The 22852-nt window shown below is 51.4% G+C and overlaps 1 protein-coding gene across 2 annotated transcripts in view; it reads left to right on the forward strand.

The window, feature by feature from the left end:
- The first annotated feature begins 8705 nt into the window (after positions 1 to 8705).
- SH3PXD2A (SH3 and PX domains 2A) overlaps positions 8706 to 22852 on the forward strand; it is a 188162-nt gene continuing 174015 nt past the window's right edge. For both annotated transcript variants that reach the window (XM_040992165.1, XM_040992166.1), the window contains exon 1: positions 8706 to 8777. In XM_040992165.1, the coding sequence (XP_040848099.1) occupies positions 8706 to 8777 (72 nt within the window). The remainder of the gene's footprint in view (positions 8778 to 22852) is intronic.

Genomic DNA, 22852 nt, shown 5'->3' on the forward strand with positions numbered 1-22852 from the left:
CACAGACGTATATAGTCCTAAACCTACATCCCAAGTACAGGAGTATTTTTTGATGATCACCATGTATCTGAATGGTATCCCACAATGCGCTTCTGTGCCTTGTGTTGCACTCACTCACCAGGATCATGCAGAAATTTATCCAGGATTTGTTTAGTTTTACTTCATTCATCCTTTTCATTTACATTAAGTTGTAGCATCCATGCACTGAATATGCAGCTCCAGCGCACAGTGTGCAAAACTTCGTTGCGATAAAGAAACTGAAAACAGGCAGCTCAGACGTGTCCACGCATGGGTCTTTATGTAACTGGTAACTATGCCTTGGTGCTTCAGCAAGTTTATACACAATTAAAGAGGATATCTTACGGAGCTAAACGTAGTCAGTTGGTTCCTTTTGCAAGGCAATGAACAAAGATTTAGAACTCAGAGATTTCAGTTGAAAGGTTCCCAGCAATTCCCTTTATGTTCCATTTAAGAGTTATTCATTAACTTAACAAATATTCAGTGAAGTCCCTCCCCCAACCCCACCCCACCCCTGCTGCAGTAACCTGGTGACTAAAGTCCTCACCTTGCATGCCAGGACCCCATATGGGCACCAGTTCGTGCCCTGGCTACTCCACTTGCCGTCCAGCTCCCTGTCTGTGGCCTGGGAAAACCCAGGGCTTTGGGACCCTGCACCCATTTGGGAGACCCAGAAGAAGCTCCTGGCCCCTGGCTTCGGATAAGCTCAGTTTTGGTCATTGCATCCACTTGGGGAGTAAACCATCAGATGGAAGATCTTTGTCTATGTCTCTCCTTCTCTCTGTAAATCTGCCTTTCCAATAAAAAAGTAAAGCTTAAAAAAATTTAGTGAAACCTTGTGTATCCAACACTGTTCTCGGCTCCGGAAGTGTGTCTTAGGGAACTAAAGAGGCCCAAATTCTGGTGTTGAAGAGTGTACGCTATGACAGTTTAGTGATATAATTCATTCATTCATAATCAGACCTTGCCTACTTGGTTTCTTGGCAAGGTTTTTCTATTCCCATTGTGGAGTTTGGAGCATTGGCCACACTCCATGTTTTACACAGCACAGACAAATGGCCAGAAGTCTTGGCCTGATACATTGGGATTTCCCAAGGGTCTCCTGGCACAAGTGATCTAGCTCCTAAAATGATCAACAAGCTCCTCCAGTGGAATCACAGAATCTCTTGTCACAAGCACCTGCTGTAACCGGGGAGCACAGGCAGGCTGCTTTGTTCTAGCAGGCTTGACTGTGCCATCGGCTCTGACCTGTGCTACCAGCAGGCAGCTCATCACCCGCACCCTGCAAGGTCATGTGCACAGGTGGAACCTGGCCTTGTGTTGTTTGCTTAGAAGCAAAGAGTTGTGTCAAGGAAATCAATGCCAATCAATATGGCTCTCCAGAAGTTAACTGTTCAGAAAGTGGATTCCTATCTTCTCAAATTAAAGCAAATACAGCAACTCCAGAAAAGAACAAAACTTCCGACTCCCATAAAAGTAAAAACAAACAAGCAAACAAGAACAGAACAACTGTAATATCTGTAAGACTTTGAAGCTGCCTTCGTGTGAGTTATATTTTACCTTTGACGAGTGTGTGAGTAGTAATATCATTGGTAAGAGAAGCCCAGAAACAAAAGATGACCCAGCAAGCCCTGCCTTCAGCCTCATCTCACAAACATCTTCCTTCAAATGTGAAGATGTGCTTTCATAATGGAAATTTTATTTTTTTCCATTGAATAAATACTTATTCCATGAAAGAGATGCTAAACAAATATTAAAATTGCAGTGCTTTGAAGGGACTCAGATGTCTTGGTTTTACCATGTGTAATTGCCATCAGCTAAATTGTGAGTTCTACAAGGGAGCAATTTTCTTGTCTGGGACCAAATTTCCATTTGTGGGGGCGGACATTTGGTGCAGCAATTAAGATGCCACTTGGGGCACTTTTTAGAAATATCTAGGGTCCAGATTCTTGGTTGGTGATGTGCATGCTGGAAGGCACCAGATGACAGCTCAAGTGATGGGGTCCCTGTTACCCACGTTAAAGTCCAAGGTGGAGTTCCAGGTTCCAGGCCTCAACCCCATTCAGCTCCAGCTGTTGCAGACATTTGGGGAGTAAGCCAACAGATGGGAGATCTTCATCTGTCTCTGACTCTCTCTCTCTCTTTCAAAAACAATTGAAAAATAAATACATGAGGATAATGCTTACTGAGCACAATTCCTGCACAGCCCATAAAAGGGGCTTAAACAATGGCTGGAATTACTACTGTTGTTGTGGCTATTATTATCATTATTACAACTTGAGGAAACTTTTGATATGGACTGAATCAACTTCATCTTTTTTAAAAACAATTTTTAAAAATTTTTATATTTATTTTTATTGTAAGATTTACAGAGAGAAAGGGAGACAGAGAGAAGGCTCACCACCCACTGATTCACTCCCCAAGTGGCTGCAACGACTGGAGCTAAGCCAGAGCTGAGCTGATCTGAAGCCAGGAGCAAGGAAACTCTTCCGGGTCTTCCACATGTGTGCAGGGTTCCAAAGTTTTGGGCTGACCTCAACTGCTTTCCCAGGCCACAGGCAGGGAGCTGGAAGGTAAGTAGAGCAGCAGCAATATGAGCTGGCGTCCAAACGGGATCTTGGCCCATGCAAGGCGAGGACTTCAACCACTAGGTTACTGCACCAGACCCAGCTTCCTCATTTTACAGACAAAACAAAAAAAGTCAGAAAACTTACTAGTCTGTCACTTCTCTTTAACCTTATACCTGACAAACTGTACCAAGCAGAGAGGCCCCCTGCCTTGTAGGGTTCCTCTCACTCTACCCCAGTAGTATCTTTCAAGCTCCTATGGTCTACTACAACACTTCTTTCCTTCCTAACCACCAGGCCCACTACCAAGTGACCATAATGAATCCTTTTAAAACCTGTAAATTTTAGGCGCTGAAGTTGTAGCATAATGGCTTAGGCTATTGCCTGTAATGCCAACATTGTATATGAGTGCTGCTGGCTTTATCCTGGTTGCTCTACTTCTGATCCAGCTATTTGCTAATGCATCTGGGAATGCAGCAGAAGATGCCCAGTGTTTGGGTCCCTACACTTCTAGGGTGATCTAGAAGAAACTCCTGGCTCCTGGCTTCAGCTTGGCCCAGTCCTGGTCATTGCACATATTTGGGGAGTATAGACATGAGCCAGTGGAAGATTTCTGTCTGTTTCCCCCCCGCCCGATCTTGTTTCTCTGCCTTTCAAATAAGTAAATCTTGTTTAAATGCAATTTTTAAAGTATTGAAGATCTCTTTTATTATTATAAGAGAACATGGGGTCTGCAGAATTTTTTTTAAAGATTTATTTATTTTTATTGGAAAGGCAGATATATGGAGAAGAGGAGAGACAGTGAGAAAGATCTTCCATCCAATGATTCACTTCCCAAGTGAGCACAACGGCTGATGCTATGCCAATCCAAAGCCAGGATCCAGGAACTTCTTCCAGGCCTCCCACACAGGCCATGCCACTGGTTCATTTTTAAAAGTCGAAACTTCCCATTCCCACCTGCAGGGTTGAATACTTAAGCATATGTTCACCACCCCACTTTGATAGCATTCATCACAATTGAAATTCTAGATGCATCTTTATGATTTTTAAAGCAATATGTGTCTTCCTCTAAAACTCACTAAAGACAAGGAGCATGTGTGGTTTACCCACAGCTGCATCTCCAGATCTCAACAGAGCAAGTGATACACACCGGTAAGTTGGTAAGTTAACAAATATTCGTTCAGTGTATTCAGTAAGCACATGAAGGCCCTGAAAAAGCAACCAGTGATTGAGTAGCTGGGCTTGTATGCCTGGCTTTCCAAAATTTTTGCACCAGTATGAACTCATTTTTGAATCCATTTGCCCCATGAACCTTTTGAAGTACCCTCCCTCACAGTTTGGAACACACGGCTTGCCCCTACCAATCCTTTTGCCTAGACCGAATTCCTTAACTTAGGAAAAAAAGAAAGGATCAAGCTGGCGTTACTGAACTCCACTCCACGGTAATTGACTGGATGGAGGACACATGGTCAAAGTTAGGCCAATCAGAGTCTTTTTTTTTTTTTTTTCCCTCAGTGATCTGAGAATGGGACCCTTAAGGCAAACAGTCTCAGGTGAGTCTAGAATTGAAGGACTGGCAGAGACTGGGGCCGTGGAGCATTCCTACTGTGTGAGTGCAGACACAGAGCACAACTCTGCCATCAACGAGTGAAACAAACACCCTCTGTTGGGCAGAGAAACAACAGGAAGAACGTGCCACTATACTCCTCCAGAGAAACCCAGAGGCCTGCGGAGTCCGTGAGACACGCCTTACGTCAGGCCTAAGGCTCCCCCTCCTCTTGAGCCAGCTCAGCTTCTAGTCCTGGTTAACCAGAGTCTTCACCAAGACCTGCGCTATTCGCATACAGGAAGCAAGATGCATCAAGTTGAGCACAATAGTCTGCTGATGATGGTGCTAATCCCAGCCAGATTTGTCCAGGCAGGAAAACCCAGCCTGCTACAGCAAGGAGGGAACCAATCCTGAGGTCACCTTCCGCTTTAGATAGAAAAGGGGTAGGGCTGCAGTTGGAGCTAGACTTGACGTTAAGAATCTTGAATCATTCATCCAAGAGAAACTTGTGGATTTCAACATGACTGTAAAGGACAGTCATGTCTATGATATTTCTGAATACAGAACTGAAAGGAAAAAAAAAAACCAAGACCAGTCAAACCAAAAACAGACTCATATTTTGATTATTTGTGGCCTCAGGCTATTTTTAAAGAAACTGCCTTTGAATTTCCCAAGGGATTTCCACACTCCCCCCCGCCCCCCGCCTTTTCTATTCCTTTTCTTTTTTTTTTTTTTTCTGGCTCCTGGAAAATCCAGAGAATTTTGAAAAAGAAAATCTGTTGTGATTTATGGTCACAATGGGTCTATACAGACAGATTCTTTATAGCACACTGATGCTGATAACCCCCACCAGGCTGGAACACACCTCCAAGGGTCGTGGTAATTGAGAGGGATGCTAGGACACCGTCTACGCTCTGGTTCCTGAAGGTTTTGAGTACACAGTGCACTAGAGTAGGGGACCAGATTTCTAGTCAGGGTTAGAGCCACAACCCAGAGTTAGGAAACTATATATACTTATTATTTTCCCTGTGTGAGTCTGTGTCCTTGTCCTCTACAGCTGTACCAGTTACCAGATTTCCTTCCTGAATTCCAGGGGCATGCTCATTTATCAAGGCTGGAATTCCAAGTGATTGCATGAAAGAGTTCTGCTGTCCAAGGACCCTCATAAGAGGGTCTGCGACAATCAGTGACACCATGCAAGGACACATGCCTCCGTGTTGCGGATGGACATGCCTGATCAGGCATCAGATAAATGGCTTCTACTACCGCGTCTTTTGGCAGAGCGGGAGGGGTCTGCTCTGTGGCTGACATCAGTGAACAGCAGAGCTGAGCAGACAGCAACTCCTGCACCCTCATCCTGGTCCGGTGTTCTTAGAAACCGAGGACAAGAGAAGCCTGGCCAGCAGTTTGCTTCCCTGGGAAGATTGGGCCTCCCTGTGTGCTTTCAATTTAGGAAAAACCACCCTCCAACATATAGAAAAGTATTAGAGCCAACTGAGAGAGGAGAAGAAGAAAAAGACAGAGGAAGGAGGATTAGGAGGAGGAGTATAGCGCAGGTAGCCTGGACCAATCATGGCCTGTGCACTGGCATTTTCCTTCCAGGCCGTCCTGTTCTCTCTGTCAGAGGTCACCCCTCAGCAGTGACTGCACACACCAGCTACAGCAGTTATAGCTGCTGAAAACCTCTATGGCCAGGAGGGGGCCCCAAACAGCACTCCAACTTGCTGATTTCCTGGTAATCAGTGGCTTAGACCTCAAGCTAACAGTCACCCACCATTGTAGGTAGAACATTAAAAAGACCAGAAGCAAAGTTCCCCAGAGACCAGAGCCAGGTAGTGGGTCCACGGTCACAAGACTGACACCAAGCTGGGGTGTGTCCCGCTGCGAGACTTGGTGCTCCAACTTCTGCCACTCAACGGTAACAGCACCTACTGGGATTGGCTGAGATGCTGCTCGTTTTAGAAGACAAGTGTCAGTGAGTGCTTGGCCTTAGGGAGGTCTAGGCTGACTGGGGAGTGAGAGCTGGCAGGTGGCAGGCTACAGGCCACAGGATGGCAGAAATGAGGGTAGGCTGGGGCTGGGAAGGAGCAGGGTGGTATGGAAGGAAAGTCTGCACTCCTGACTCTCGAGATCCTCCCAGGGCTTTGTACTGGGTATGCAGCCACGGCCTACGTACAGGGAGGGAAGTCAGATTACACAGGAAACACATGAGGGTCTGGCCACTGTAGTGGGGCAATAAATGAATGGATGAGCCGTTGCCGTGGACTGTCTGGGGAGGAAGAGGGGATTAGGCATGCACTTTGCTTAGCACTCGGCAGTGCTCAGTGCTCTGTTGTGTGTTGTCATCCTTGGAGTGGTCTCAGAGACCCTACATGGCACAGCAGGTGGTACCCATGGCCCTGCCTTGGAGGGCTGTTCAGTCCTCCTTGCTGGGGAACCCAGGTGACTTGCAATGCTCATGTGAACGGAGGATTGCAGCCAAAGGACCCAGGAGCGTGACACGCTGCAAGCTTGTGGGTTGGACCATGTGACAAGCTTGCCCTCCTGCTCGTCAATGGGGAAACTGCTGCTCTGGGACTAACTGGCTGTGGGGTGTCAGGCAGCTTGCTCAGCTTGTTTCCTGCCTGTGTAAGAGAGAGGAGGAAAAAAGCAAGCCCTCCGGTTATCCTGGTCCAGACTGGTGTGATTAGTGGGCGGGGTGGGATTCCAGGTAGGAGGAAAGTCAGAAGGAAATCGCTGGGGGTGCCCTGGGTGACTGCTGTGATTCACAAGTTCTTCCTTCCCTCCAATTGCTAAACACCAACTCCCCTCCCCAGTGGTTTCTCCAGGTTAATTAGCTCCTCTGGGATGCTTTGGCAGCCACAGGGGAAGAGCAGCATGCCGTCACCCCCAGGCCATCCCAATTCAGCATCAAGAAGGCAGTGCCTTCCCAGGTTCTGGGGCTCCGCCTGAGGGCCTGTCTTGGGATTCCCAACCCTTTGCGGAACCAGCCCGCCCACCCAAGGTCAGCACATGCAGGGTGTTCCTCTCATCTCCACATCCTGTGTTGCCTGGACCCCAGCACACTGGAAACGCGTGGTGGTCCCCTGCACCTAGCAAGCCCTGTATGCATACAAAGTCTAGTACAATAAGATCACAAGAATCCCCTTCCCACTTCACATGTTTCTCATTGGTCCATGGTCACAAAGCTTTATTGTAATTGTGAAACAATTGGATTAGTTAGGAAAATATTACTCCCTGAAATATTTGAAAGCAGAATGGGAAAAATGTGGAACTAGACGTGGGGGTTGATGGGGAGGCGGGGAGAGCTACATTGAATTAAATAATAACTCTGCCCCAAGTGCCAAGATGCACAAGTGGCTTGCAAAGCCCACTTTCCAGGCCACACAGGGAAGAGTAGAGACAGAAGGCTGGAGCCTGGAGCCCCGTGGATTTTCCCACCATTGTATGCTGCCTTCCCTGCTGCCCAGGTCTCCGGGGAGTCCTGGCTGTCTTAGGGCATTGGCGTGCAGGAGTCTGTGGAACTCTGTCCTTGGTACATGATGTCACAGTAGTTACACAGGCCCGGATCGATGGACTCCCCCGGCGGAGGATCGATCCTCTTTCCTAGGGGAGCTGGCCTTCTGTGGCTAGCGGGGGAAGGGAGGAGGGGGAGGGGGGTTGGGGGCAGGTTGCTCCTTGCAAACCGGCTGCCCTCCTACAGCCGGCTATCAGTTATTTTCCTCCTGGGATAGGAGTGGTAGGGGGAGCTTAGAGTTGGGACCAAAAGGCACAAACCCGGAACGCTGGGGGGCATGGAGAGGGTTCTCTGGGTTCACTCCCCGCGCCCCACCGCCCTTCCAAGCCACCCGGAGGGGTGTGTGCCTGTGTGTGCTGGGAGAACACGCCCAGCACCGCGCCAGGCCGCGGGCCGCCCTCGGTGCCCGGGTTGGGGGGGCGCGCCGGCCCACCCCCACCGCTCGGGACGCGGCTGCAGCCCCCTTCCCGGCGCCGCGAGCCCCTCCCCCGGCCGCCGGGAGCCCCTCCCCGCGCGCTCCGCTCCCTCCCCTCCCTTCCCCCGGCTGCCGTCCGGCCCTGCCTCCTCCTCCGCCTCCTGCGCGCACAGCCTCCGCCAGCGCCGAGCCCCCCGGAGCCCGAGCGCGGCTCAGGGGCGCCGCCGGCCCCTCCCCAGCGCGCTGACAGCAGGCTCCGGGGCCCCCGCCCCGTGCCCTCGCCAGCGGGACACACCCCCGCCCCTCCTCTGCTGCGCCAGTTCCCGCCGGACCCCACCGGGCGCCGGAGAGAAGCGGCGGGCGATCCGAGCGCGGCGGCGGCGGCGCGGGAGGCAAGGCGGGCGCGGGGCGGGCTCGCGGGAAGTCGCCCGGCGCACGGAGCCCCCGTGCCCTCCGGGATCGTCTCCTGCCCCGAGGTCCGAATTGTGCGCGTCGGGAACCTCGGGCAGCGATCAGCGCGCAAGGCCGAGGTGGCGGGTGGCCCCAGGACCTGGGCAGCGGGAGAAGGAAAGCCGGAGCCCGGCCGGGATGAGAAGGTGACGCCGCCGGGGGGCGCCACTCGCTGTGCTGGGGGAAAAGATGCTCGCCTACTGCGTGCAGGACGCCACCGTGGTGGACGTGGAGAAGCGGAGGAACCCCTCCAAGCACTATGTGAGTACTGCCCTGGCGGGCCCTGCGAGAGGCCGGCTGGGGGTCCCGGGAGGGCCCGGGTGGTTCTCGCTGCCCGCGCTGTGCACCCGCAGAGCTCAGAGCCCACGGGCGGCCCGGGTTTGGAGTTTCTCCACCGGGCTGTGATTTCCAGGGAAGTCTTTTCTGCTCCTTCTGCACTCCCCCCCCCCCACCCCCCCCCCCCCCCCGCATCCCGCTGCCCCGTTTCTTTTTTTGGCATTGGAATTGGCAAGTGGCTGCCCTTGTCTGTCACAACGGTGAGGTCATATGTCCGCCTGAGCTTTGATGGGTGGGTGGGTGGGTGGGGGAGCTCTTGTCAGCCCCTCGCCGGGCAGCCCCCTGGGGTCGAGGAGCCTCGGGGATTCACTGCACGCAGGCCTAGCTGATCCTTCTCCCGCCCCCCGCCCCCAGGCTTGGCGGGGAGAAGGAGTCTGGCGCGCTGTCCCCCTGCTCCTGTAGGGCTCCCTGACCTCCCCTTGGTTCCCCAGGTCAGGGTAAGGGGCGGAGGCGAAAGGAGGCTGCCGCGCCCCCTGCTCCACCTCCATCCTGGGCACTGAGCCCCTGATTTCCTTCTTAAAGCCATTGTGTCCGCCGGTGTGAGGAGAATTGTGGCTTTTCCTTTTATCCCTCCTCTGGACGTGACCCTTAACCGGGTTCATTTCCTCTTAAGTGATGCGCTGTCTCCAGACACCGGGAGGCAACTGCTGGCTGTGGTCCCGCAGGAACGGCCGGCCGCCCCTCCCCCTTCCTGCCCCAGATTTAATGAGGAGAGTGAAGGTTGGCCCGGCCTGCGCTCCAGGGTCTGGGCCATAGCCCCCTTTCATCTCAGCTGGCCCTGTCTTCCCATCTTTCACACCTTGCCACGTAAATACGTTGTCCTTGACACCCGAGTCCACCTGTCTAAGCGGCGTCTGGGCTCCTGAAGTTGAGAGGAAAGGGACTCACAAGGACAGAGGATCGGCAGCCTGCATCTTATTTGCAAATGAGCATTTCAGATGCTCAAAGCATTAATTTCAGCAATTAAAACAAGCTGTCAGTGGCTGCCCTAGATTGTGTGTTGGTCTCCAAAGTGCCTTTTATTTCCCTGTTGGAGGGGAACTGGAGTTGGTGGTGAGACCGGCCTCAGGCTACTCATGCTGCCTTCTTCAGCAGCAGCTTTGAGTGCTGGGTTTCCTTCCAGCTGAGCAAGCAGGGTAAGGCCCAGGTTAGGGAATGAGGTCAAAGTGGAGGTTGGTTGCTGACCAGACAGGGAAGAGGTACAACCCAGGGTGGGGTGGGGGTAGGGGAAGTTGTCCCTGGCACTGATCTTCCACTACAGTTAGAAGAAAGCTGTTTTTTGGAGGGCCTGGCCACCCCATGTGGAGGGATCGGATGTCCGTAAGCAGCATCTCAGGATTTATTATCAAGTCAGCCTTCCTAATCCCATGTCTCAAATGTTGCAGGCTAATTTTGAATGGCTCTCTTTGCTATCCCTCCATTGTGCTTGGCAGCCTGGCCTTGCTTTCACCAGATGGCACTCTCTGCCCTGAAACCCAGGCAGGTTCTGGGTTTTAGACCAAAACATGGACTCTTAGCTTGAACCAATGAGGCCCAGGGTCATGGATGCAGGGCCCACTGGCAACAAACCAGCAGGAGGCTGGCACAGGAGTCGGGGACCCGCTCACTGCTGGTAGTGCCTCAAAGGCAGCTAGTTCTTGGGACTCAGGTAAACTGGTTCAAAGTTCGACTCGGCCGCCAATTAGCTGTACCACCTTGGGCCAGGTCTTCAACCTCCTCGGGTCTTCAAGTGAGGGTAATAATAATGCATTCTCCCTAGGGCAGTGGGGAGAATTAAATGAGATCATCTATGTGCAGCACTTAGCCCACCCAGTTCCTGGCACAGAACAGGCACTCATTACATGACTGCTTATTACTGGTACGATTCTGACTAAGAAAGTCCTTTTTTGAAAAGCAGCTATTAATGGTCTGGCTAAGAGGAAGAAAGATTCCTGGTGCAGAGATGGAGAATAACTTGTTCTGTACGGAAAAGACAAAAGAAGTGCTGTCCAGTTCCCTTGAAGCAATCATTTCCTCTCTTGCTAACAGACAGAGTACTTCCCGGGCCATCTCGGCTTCCCCTGTTAAGAAAAGATGACTTTATGTTTGGGGAAGGGAGTGATGTCAGTGACCAGATGGGACTAGACCGAGCTCTGAGCTAAGATTCTAGAAAACAATGAGAGGAGGAAGGGCTGTATGTTGTGGGATCATGGAGCTGGCAGGAATGTAAGGATTTATTTGCCCTCCCTGCTTCGCCCACCAGTTCCCCAGTTTACAGATGAGAAAATAGAACCAGATACCCAGCAGGTCACAGCACCTGGGGCTGTCTGGCTTCTTGCCTAAGGTGTGGGTTTCACTCTTTCAGCATATACTAGGTCTGTTTGGGGTTGACCAGGAAGACAAGTACCGAGTAGTGGAGAGGTTCCTACACATTTAGGGCATGAATGGATAACCTAGGGTGTCTGACAGCAGGAAGAGTGTGATGGGTCCAAGAAGGGCAGGAGGAGCCAGCTAGGGGAGCCTGTGGCCTCCAAGGCTTTAGAGTGCCCTCTGTTGTGGCCTTTTCACAGTGAATAACCCATGCCTTCAGGTCAAGTGCTGTGGGGAAGGCACTCTGGCATGGTTAGCTGGTAGAGCTAGTGGCGTCCAGATCCACGGATGCTCTGGTGCTGCAGAAGCAGGCCTGCTCCCAGCCTCTCCTTCCATCACTGGGGAGTTTGGAGTCTGTGGTTTGGTTAAATTGCAGAGCAGAGAGGTTTTATTGGATATGCACATTAGCTGGAGCTAGCTGATGAGAGGCCTGGGGCCTAGCTCCGCGATGCTGGGGACACACTGCAGAGGTCCTCTTGGGACATGCAGTGAAGGACACACTCCTCCCCACCCGAAGGGGCAGCCACTCCCACCCCGAGTGTCTTAAGACAGGTAGCTTGAGTAACCTCCATCATTGGATTAGTAGAGCCAGCCCCCTTGAGCTTCCTTCCTTCTTTGGACTGGCTGGGGTCAGGAGGGCAGCTGTTCCATATCAGCCCCTTGGCATGGTGCTGGGCTCCTCTCCCAGTTTGTCTGAGCTGCCGAGGAGACAGTGGGTAAACTGTCTGTGGCCTCAGACCACTTGCCTTTAAAGTGGTCCCAATGATACTGGATGCAGGCTGCGGCTTCCTTCCCTTGAAGGTTTTCCAAGAAGGAATCCGAGTTTGGTGCTGCATAATTCTTTGTACTCCCATGTACGTGTTGGTATTGGTCAAGGCGTATGGCAGAGAGAGAAGCTCATTAATCTAAAGCAAACAAGAAATTATGTCTGTTTGGGTTTGGGAGGTGTTGTGCTTTCACAGTCGTTTCCTCTCCTGATTGTTTATTTCAGACGGATACCAGTCGTGAATGCTCTGATCCTGCACAGGACTTGTTAGAGAACACAACTAGTAGCTAGGATGTTACCATCCATGGAGCCAAGCCCTGGCCATACATGTGTTGATGGGATTCCAGCATGGGGGCAGGTTATTTGATTTTTTTTTTTGGCACATGGGCTAACTTGGTCCTGGCGAGGGGAACTAGCTCACAGCACAAGGCAGGCTTGGGTCAATGTAGGTCAGTTCACCTCCCAGGGAGGCCATGGCTAAGATGGGATGCCCTTTCCTTGGGTGGGGAGGCCAGGCTCAGGCCCATGTGACAGTGAAGGAGCAATGTAGAGTGGTGTTAAATGTAGGATCCACCCTATGGCGATAACTCATTCTCCTGTGTTTAGATTATCACAGATTTTGGTCTTGGCCCTGGCAGCTACATTTTTGGGAATTGGCCTCAAACTCATTCGTCTCTAGGCCCTTCTTCACCCCCACCCCCAACTCCACACCCAAGCCCCTAGACCTTAACCACAGCCTCCCAGGAGTTAGGTTGTACAGAGCCAATTCTGGTATAAGGTGTGTGGTGCTGGGCACCCCAGGGCTTGGGTCCCACCTCAGGCACTCCCTTGCCCCATACCTTTGGGCTGATTGCCCTGCACCTCACTGTCCTCATCTGTACCCTCAAGAGGCTATTTTGGGGAAATATTTGAGATTATTTGAAGTGATGCTTCTGCCCTGTACCTATCCCCCAATCTAGTCATCACTGTTTGAAAAAATATTTCAAAAAGTTGATAAGAAAGTGGTACTAAAATGTTTCTTTTTGATACAAAAAAATTGGAATCCATGCATAGCTTGTGCTTAATAGGAATTTCTCATGGTTGTTTAGATCTTAAAATTTATTTTTAGTTTTTTTTAGAAAGATGTAGAATGATAGAGACAGAGACAGGTGGAGATAGAATTTCATCCACTGGTTGCAGAAGGTTAGGTTGGGCCAAGAGGAACTTGGGAGCCAGAAACTCAGTCCAGATCTCCCACACAGGTATCCGGAAACCAGTTACTTGAACCTTCACTGCTGCTGCCTAGGGTGTGCACCAGCAGGATGTGGAGATGGAGAGTGGAGCTAGGTTGCGGACCCAGGCATCCCAAGCAACATCTTAACTGCGAGGCCAGATGCTCTGCCCCTCTGTGACCCTTTTGAAGACCTGTTGTATGCTAGTTTCCATCTAGTATTCCTTGTCACCAAAGCACCGAAATACATTTAGCATGCCCTAGGTGACACTGAGAAGAAAGGGAAGACGAAGGCAGAAAGGAAGCCCAGCTGTTCCTAGTCTGATGGGAAACTGGGCCCCATGCCCCATGGACAACACCCAACACACACGAGGAACAGATAAACACAGAGCAGCTGTTCAGGCCTGGAGTGGATTCTGGACCTGAGCTGGGGGACCTAATGAGGGTGTTCCAGGGAGCTAAGCAGGAGAAGGCAAAAAAAGTGGTTGGGAGAGGAGAGACAGGTCTTCCAGGGACAGGCAAGGTCAGAGAAGATCTTATCTCCAAGGTCAGGGCTCCACTCGAGTTAGCCCTGTTCCCTACTTTTCCTCTGTAATATTCTCTCTCTCTCTCTCTCTCTCTCTCTCTCTCTCACACACACACACACACACACACACACACACACACACACAGGAACAGTTCCTTCTCTGGGCAGGGAGGTGATTGAGGGGTGATTCACGGTTCTGACAAGGTTCCTGCTCATGGAACAACCGACCACATCCGTCAAGGCCGTTGGAACGGGGAATGCAGCCAGGCATTGATCGTGGTCCTGTGTAGAGCAGGGGCAGAGGGCCGTGGGAGTGGGTGCAGCAAAACAGGGTTGGAATCACTGTGTGTGGTGGTAGGCAGAAGAGAAGGGAAAAATAAACCCATTTGATGTCATAGAGAGAGTGATTCCAGCTTCAGAAATATAAGCAGCAGCTGCTACATTTTCCAGAGAAATCTTCCAGGGCCAGTGTGAGTTAATGGACAGGGGAGGCTCTGAATTGGAGAAGGGTTGTCAGGCCTTCTGATGCGGGGTTTGCAGAGTGGTTCCCTGCAAATTGCCTGTTAATTCCTCAGTCTGAGTCACCAACCAGACTATTTCTTGACCAGAAAATTCTCATTGGCCACTTTGTTCCCTCATGCCCCTTAATTAAACAGAATAAAACATGAAATTGAGTTTCCATGTGGTAGTCACACTTAGCTTGCTTCTGAGAATCCAGGAAGGAGATAACGGATGAGGATAGGGACCCAGGAAGGAGACAGGAAGGACAAAGGGTGTGTGTGGAAAAGGAGGTGGAGATTCTGGCTTTGGAAACAGGTTCTGAGCAACGGTTCAAGAAGTTTCTCTGCCTCGACAATTGCCAGAAATATTGGAAGTGCCAGGAACAGGGTGGTCAGCACGTTCAAGAGGCAGATTTCTGGAACTGTGAGTTAGCCTGCTGTCCGGGCTGGGTTTCTGTGTGTAATGGAATCAGGCACAGGTAGAAGGCAGGGGAACTGGACCACTGGAAGTCCCCAGGCACGTCACCTTAGCAGCCACAGGGGTTGAGACCCTGGCTGTGTGCACAGTGCTGATCAGACTCCAGTCACAATGTCAAGATGTACAGTAAGAAGAATTAACAGATGAGTGCCTGCTAGTGAAAAAGATGCCTTTTAGAGGAATTTTATTTGAATAATCACACAAGGTTGTTTATATTCCTATTTTCTAAAAAAAAAAAAAATTACCTATCTGTTCATTTCTTTAGAAAGTCAGTTACAGGGCCCGGCGCGGTGGCACAGTGGTTAAAGGTCCTCGCCTTGCACGCCCGGGATCCCATATGGGCGCCGGTTCTAATCCCAGCAGCCCCGCTTCCCTTCCAGCTCCCTGCCTGTGGCCTGGGAAAGCAGTCGAGGACGGCCCAAAGCCTTGGGACCCTGCACCCGCGTGGGAGACCCGGAAGAGGCTCCTGGCTTTGGATCGGCATAGTATCGGCCCGTTGCGCTCACTTGGGGAGTGAATCATCGGATGGAAGATCTTCCTCTCTGTCTCTCCTCTCTGTATATCCGCCTTTCCAATAAAAAAATAATAAAAATAAATCTTTAAAAAAAAAAAAAAAAAAAAGAAAGTCAGTTACAGAGAGGAGAAGAGACAGCAAGCAAGGGAACATCCATTGGCTAGTCCACTCTCCAGCTAGCCTCAACAGCCCAGGGTTTGGACCAGGCGAAAACCAGGAGCCAGGAGCTTCATCTGGGTTTCCCATGTGGGTACAGGGGCCCAACCACACGGACGATCTCCTTCTGCTTTCCCAGGCACATTAACAGGGAACTGGGTCGAAAGTGAAGCAACCAGAACTCAAACCATCATCCATATGGGAAGCGGCACTCCAGATGATGGCTTAACCCATGACACCACAACATTGGTCCCTTTGTCCCTATTTGGTAGATGTGGAAATGGAGGCTCAGAGAGCTTGTTGGGGCTCTCAGGGTCATTCTGTGGCAGCCTGGGATTCTCAACCTGGTTCTGCCACCTAAGAGTGTAAGCTGGCCACTTTGTTCGCCACCAGGGCTGGGTTGAGAGAGAGAGGGTGTGAAGATAGCCAAGTCCCTTCAGCATCTACTGAGGGGATGAGGGGTGTGTCTGGAGGGGCTGAGTTACCAGTGTCACCTGGGCTATAATTGTGTTTCTATCACTTACTGCCTTGGGACTGTATGTAAGCTACCTGTCTCTGTGCCTTCCCTTGTCTGTGAAAGATAAAAGATGTGGGGGAAATAGGTCCTTGTCCAAAGCATTGTGGTGAAGATGAGGTAAGTTCAGAAATGTATAATACTTGCAACAGGGCCTGGCCCAGATGGAGCCTGAGGGAAGTTAAAAAAAGAAAAAAAAGTCCTAACACTGGCTAGAGGAAGTAGACTTCAAGAGAGGGCTGTCTGGAGAAGGCAGGCCTTGGGATGGGCTTTGGGTCATCAGGGTTTTTTTTTAGCTGGGACAGAGTCAAGTGAGGTGGGAAAAGCTGGACCAGCATTGTAAGATCCTGAGAAGTGCTGGAGGTGGGATGTGCAAGGCAGATCTGGGTCAAACCTCTGGTGATTGTGGGGGAGGAGGATGAAGGATGAGGGAGAGAAGGAGGTGTCAGAACTAACCGTAGCTCTGGATGGTAGCCAAAAGACTCCGAGTTCATTGGGCAGGGACCTTGAGTCCTTCCTTTTCTCCCAAGGGCTGAGGATAAGGGAGCTGGAGATGTGGTAGGGGGGTGGTGGGGCGTCCAGAACTGGATACAGGATTGCTCTTGCTCCATGGTTATGACAGAACCAGGTCCAGCCCCTGGAACTCTTCTAGTCCTGCTTGGGGACTACTGGGTTAGCCGCTGAGTTCAGCCCCTCCTGTTTATGGCTATTGCTGCTAGGAGTCAGGCAGCCCTGTAAAAGTGGATTACACCCTGCCTCTTGGGGAGGGAGTATTGAGAAGGGGGAGTGGCAGGGAGGGATGTCTTGGAGTTGCCTTGAGTCTCCACCCAGGAGGGTCCTGGTTGTATCTCACAGAGGAGCTTCTTGCAGGCCCTAGTGACAGGAGAGAGGACATTGGGCCCAGAGCTTATGCTGAACAGCCAGCCCTGCCAGAGCCCATGTATCTTTGAACCTTGTCATCTGAAACACCCTTCCTCCTGTTCCAGACCACTGTGAACTCTAGATTTGAAATCCCCTCTCCAGATCCCCTCTCCACTAATTGGACCTGCGACTCAGTACCAGGTGTGCCGCCAAGCCTGATTCAGTTGGCAAACGGCCTCCAGGCTATACCTGGGGCTGTCGGCGAGTCCTCTCCCAGCAGCCCCCATAGAGCCATGGAGCTGCTGCTGGCATCCACAGCATCCTGGCGAGGGTGCGAGAGCCAGGGAGCATGAATAAACTGCAGATGCTGCACCAAGGTTGAGCCCCTGGCAGTCACTGGGCTGGCTGAAGCATCTGTGCCCTCCTGTGAAGAATCTTCTAGAACTTCACCCTGGGACCTGCACTTTACTTCTTTCCAGCTCTGTGTCAGTGTGAATGGGGAGAGAGACCCATATTCAGCCCTGCCTCTCCCTCCCCAAGTACCTGAGGGGAGGAAGTGACTTCCAGGTGCTGAGTTAGCAAAGGGGAAACAGCTGGGCTTTCTGTCCACAGCTTCTACTGCTTTCCCTGGCCCTTTGCTGTCACTTCCCTCTGGCAGGGTGGGGTGAGGAAGCCACCCTCCCATGGCTTGGGTGAGGCACATGGTGGCAGGGGAGGGAGGCCGGAATCCCTTCCTCTGTGGGTATCGATGCAGTATAAATTATGCAGGGGAGGGGGTTGGGGCTGCTGGGCCCATGAGCCTCAGATCTGTCTCTGGGATTTCTATGTGTCAACTTCAGATCTGATGGAAACTGATCATTCTCAGATCTGACTGCAAACTGTGGGGAGCCATGCTGACCGTGAATTTACCCAGTGTGTTTGCTCACCAGTGGTGGGAAAAGGGCTTGCATGGTGCAGCTCTGCCTGTCAGTGCCCGGGCCCTGGCAGAGCGCCCTGGCAGTATCCATTTTCAAGGATTATTCTCACTTGGTAATCATTAAAGGAGACCTTGACCTGTATTATGTCACCACTGTTGTCCCAAACATATCACTGGTTGAATTCGTGTTTTGTGCCAGGCTCTGCCAGGCCTCTAACTTGTAAAAGCTCCCAGCACAGGGCCCAGCACTGTGGCCTGTGGCTAAAGTCCTCACCTTGCGTTTGCTGGGATTTCATATGGTCACTGGTTTGTGTCCTGGCTGCTCCACTTCCCATCTACTCCTTGCTTGTGACCTGGGAGAACAGCAAGATATAGCCCATTAGGATATATAAGATATAGGGCATTAGGACCCTGCACCCGTGTGGGAGACTGGGAGGAAGCTCCTGGCTGCTGGCTTCAGACTGGTTCCCGCCATTGCAGCTACTTCGGGAAATAAACCTGTCTCTCCTGTCTCTCCTCTCTGTGAGATCTGACTTTGTAATGAAAATAAATAAATCTTATTTTTATTGGAAAGTCAGATCTCACAGAGAGGAGGAGAGACAGAGAGGAAGATCTTCTGTCCAATGATTCACTCCCCAAGTAAGCGCAACGACTGGTACTGTGCCGATCTGAAGCCAGAAACTTCCTCCAAGTCTCCTACAAGGGTGCAGGGTCTCAAGGCTTTGGGCCGTCCTTGACTGCTTTCCCAGGCCACAAGCAGGGAGCTGGATGGGAAGTGGAGCTTCCGGGATTAGAACTGGCGCCCATATGGGATCACGGCACGTACAAGGCGAGGACTTTAGCCGCTAGGCCACCGCGCCAGGCCCATCTTTTTTTTTTTTTCTTTAAATAAAAAAGGCTCCCTGCACAGCCAAGAAGGCTTGTGTTAGTAGCCCCATCTGACACACAGGGAGCTGAGGTCATGTTGGAAGTAGAACACAAACTTTGTGAGCCTGGCTCACCACCATCACCATGCCATGCATACCTGCTGCCCTCCCAAGCTACCTCCAGATCACAGGGGCTTCTGCCAGGTTGCCTTCCCATGTACAGGGCCCCTGCCAGGCCCCCTGCCTTGCCATGTTTGGTTACTGAGAGATTCTGAGTGCCTCTGTGTTGTATGTGTGGCTCAGAGTGGCTGCATTGTAAACTTTCATGGCAGGCCCTTTCCCGACCCGGCTTTATTCTGTTTCCTCATGGCCCGGACCCAAAAAGCTATTTTAAGGGACTTGCCTGTGTGGGAGAATTTCTCTTTGGTGACAGCAGAGGAGGAGGAAAAGGAGGCCTTGCTGCCTGGCATGGTGCTGGCAGTGAGAAGGAAAATCTGAGCCCTCAGCCTGGTGCCGGGCACCGAGAAGGGATGTAACCCATTCCTCCAAAGGCAGAGTGCAGCTGGCCCAAGCCCTGCTGGGCTGGCAGGCATCCTCGCTCTGGGGGTTCGGGGCCATCCTAGAACCACACCCGAGCTGTGCTCTCAAGTGAGATTAAGGAGAGGTGTGATTGTCCCCTGTTGGCAGCTTGAGCACAAGTGGCTTTGTTTTCTCCTGCAATTTCTGAAGGTGGCAGCTTCCAGGCTAGAGAAGTGGGCAAGTCTGAATATAGCAGCCAGGGCTGCTTGTCCATTGTCTCACAGAATTCCTACAGCCGACTTCGTCATCATCTGTGTTTTATTGAAGATGCAGGCTGGAAGAGGGGCGGCTCCTTGCTTCAGTTACTGTGATCAATGCAGGAAGCTAGCATTTGCACCCAGGTCTCTGCAGCAGCATAGGGGCCCCAGGGTGTCACAGGGGGAGGGTTCTGGTGTCAGGCAGAAACTCCACTTCCCTGCTTCCCCCCTTCCTCAGGCCAGAAGCAGGGGCGCATATCACAGCTAAGTGTGCTTGGCCTCTCTCTGCCCTCTCTGCCCTCCAGAGGTAGCTATCCTAAGCAGACCCAAGGGGTCTGTACTCTGGTTTGGGGCTCTGTTGGGATATGGAACTCTGGCAGTCCTGCCCTTGCACCCTTAAGAATGGTAGGGAGTGAAAAGGGGGCATGGTGAAGTTGGAGCTGATCCAGTACAAGACAGAGGACATGTGGCATCATGCTGGCACCAGCCATTCCTCAGGGGGCTGGAGGACTGGAGGCACCTCATGTGGACTCCAGGTAGAACTGTAAGGGTTTGGATTGAACCCCTGGCACCTGCTTATTCTGCTCTTCCATCCAGGTGCCTCCCTTAACACCTTGTATTTTTGAATCCTGTGGTTACGATAACAGACTTATTACTGGGAACAGACCCATCTTGCTGTTAACATTCTTATTTTTGAATCCTTCTTTTTTTTTTTTTAAGATTTATTTTTATTTGAAAGTGAGAGATATACAGAGAGGAAGAGACAGAGAGGAAGATCTTCCATGAGATGATTCATTCCCCAAGTGACTGCAACAGCTGGTGCTGTGCCGATCTGAAGCCAGGAGCCAGAAACTTCCTCTGGGTCTCCCACATGGGTGCAAGGGCCCAAAGCATGGGCCATCCTTGACTGCTTTCCTAGGCCACAAGCAGGGAGCTAGATGGGAAGTGGAGCTTCCAGGATTAGAACCGGCTTTCAAGGCGAGGGCTTTAGCTGCTAGACCACAGCGCCTTGGGCCCTTGAATCCTTCTTGTTCAGGGCCACTCATGAAGAGCTGGTCCTTCAGGGTGTCCTCTTTTGGGGGACGGTCAGATAGCACAGCTTTGTGTTGGGGGCAGGGCCAGGTTAATATCCTGGACAGTTTCAGCCCTGAATCTGGTTCAGGCAAAATCAAGTTCTGAAAAGAACAAGTTCAAGAGAAGATGGGTGCTGAGGGCAGGAGGAGAGGGACGGGACATTGATGACCTCAGCCGGGCAGGCGCCGACCCTGAGATTGACCGTGCACCTGCCTCTCACCAGCTTGTTTCTTGTGGCCGAGTTTCTTAGCTCAGTGATCCTCAGTTTCCTGGTCTGCACATTGCCTAGCCTGTGTGGTGGTTGCTGTGTTCAATGTTTGGCATCTCATAGCTGCTCTACAAGTGACAGGTATTGTTATTAATGTCACCATCAGGATCCTTCATGATTTCATTCCATTTCTGTCACCTTCCCCAAATTTTCATCTTAAAGTGACAGCTCCTGTCTCTAAGTTTTTATGCTGCTAATTGACTTCTCATTTAACTGTCCCCCAAAAATGGCATTGCGTTGTTGAGAGTTTTTGGTATACTGGTGCTTAATCATATTCTTTCACTCATTCATTCAATACCTGAGTGTGTTCTATATGTCAAGTCCTGGCAATGCAGCAGAGCAGTTTGAAGTTCATGCCCTTTTAAAGTTTGTGCTCTGGCCAGGGAATGAGGGGATGGCAGACAAAGAGGCTGGGTGAAGTAACCATGTATGAACTGAGAGGCAGATGCTGTAGAAAAAGCCAGAGCAGGGTTGACGGTGCAGGGAACGGTGGTGGTAGAGGGGCCTGTGCTGAACATAGCTGGGAGAGCCCTGTTGCCTATGTGACTCATGAATAAGAATCAAAGGGCATAGAGAAGTAAGACCTGTGCATATTAGGGGCTGGTGCTGGGGCCCTGGTCATGCCTGGCCTTTCCAGGGAAGAAACTGGGGTGACCCAGTGGAGTAAGAGGGGGAAGAACAGTTGGCAGAGGGGAGGTCTGATGGAGGCTTGTACCCACCACCCCTAGCCCTGGGCAGTCTACTTTGCTCTTAGAACATGTGACCAGTGATCACAACGTGACTGGGGAAGGTACCCAACGTGATTGAGGATTGGCTATGGACCCTTTGGGGAGACTGCACTGTGTATCATGGATAGCAACATCAGCATGTCTGGGAGTTTAACCACTGAGTGCACATGTGTTCTGTACCTGCTGTATGTAAGGCAGTATACTGATACAGTTCCTGCATTCCTGGGCCAACAGAGCCAGGAGAAAGGCACTCTGGCCAGGTCTCCCATATGGGTACAGGGGTCCAAACACTTGGCTGTCTTCCACTGCTTTTCCAGGCACATTAGTAGGAGCAGCCAGCAGAAGTAGAAGTAGAGCAGTTGGGACCCAAACCGGTGCCCATATGGGATGCAAGCATTGCAGACAGCAGCTTAAGTCACCATGCCACAACACTGGCTCCCAACATAGACCTCATTCTCCTGAAGCCCTTTGCTCTCACCTCACACTACAGTATCCGACAGTCACTTGTTTGAGCCCAGAAACACATTTCTCTCTCAGTTCCTTTCCGAATTAAGACTATCTATAGGTAGAACCATCTCCATAAGAACCAATCTCTCCAGTTCTCTTGAGCTCTGGGCTAATCTGGGAACCCCCAAGCTGTGTATAATATCCAGGGAATTGACTTCCAGTGGTCCCTGCCCCAACCCGGGGAGAGGGATGCCCCCAAACTGAACACTCATGACAGTGCTGAGTATGTGTCAGCCATTTTCAAAAGCACTCTCCCATACCCCTTCCTGTGACAAAATCACTTCTGCTGCTGTGGTCCTTTCCTTACCGATGAGAGAATAGAGGTCCTTCACTGTTCACAAGCTAGGAGGCAGCTGAGAACTGGGCTTCGAAGCACACAGTGAGTCTCATCTGGGAAACGTCTCCTGAGCTGGCCACCCTTAGACCCTCTGCTAGTCACTAGGTGTTGTCCACTTTGCAAGAGTGGAGTTGCTAAGTGTCCCTCTTTCTTCCCTGAGACAGGAAAAGCCATTTGTTACTGGAGCCTGACACTGCAGGGGGTGAGCATGCTGTCTGGGCTTGGTTTCCTGGGCCATTTGCTGGTCCCGCCCACGGGGCTGCCTGGGTGTGGAGCTACTGTTTGGGCTGCCTGGGTCTGGGGGCTACTGTGTTTGTAGGCGGAGGCCAGATTAGGGTGTCTGGCAAGATGTCTTTGACACCTAGAGCATTCTAGTCTCAGCGTGGCCCACAGGTGGCTGGGGCTGTTGGCTTAGCTGGAAGGGGGTGGCGTCCCCACCCAGCCTGGGGAGTGTATTGTTGGAACTAAGTGGGTTTCTGGCTCTATTCTAGCCCCAAAATAAACAGCAGCTGTCCCCACTGCTGGCTGCCAGTCTGCTCACAGCCCCAGTATTGGTCTTGCCCTTTTGGGATTGATGACAGGAGGCATTGGACCTGTGACTTTGCCCACTTGCCAGGTAGCTAGTGTACCCGCCATGTCATCTCTTAGGTCTCT

This window comes from Ochotona curzoniae, unplaced genomic scaffold (assembly GCF_017591425.1).
Source record: "Ochotona curzoniae isolate NIBS_2020 unplaced genomic scaffold, NIBS_Ocur_1.0 contig_66, whole genome shotgun sequence".
Taxonomy (NCBI): domain Eukaryota; kingdom Metazoa; phylum Chordata; class Mammalia; order Lagomorpha; family Ochotonidae; genus Ochotona; species Ochotona curzoniae.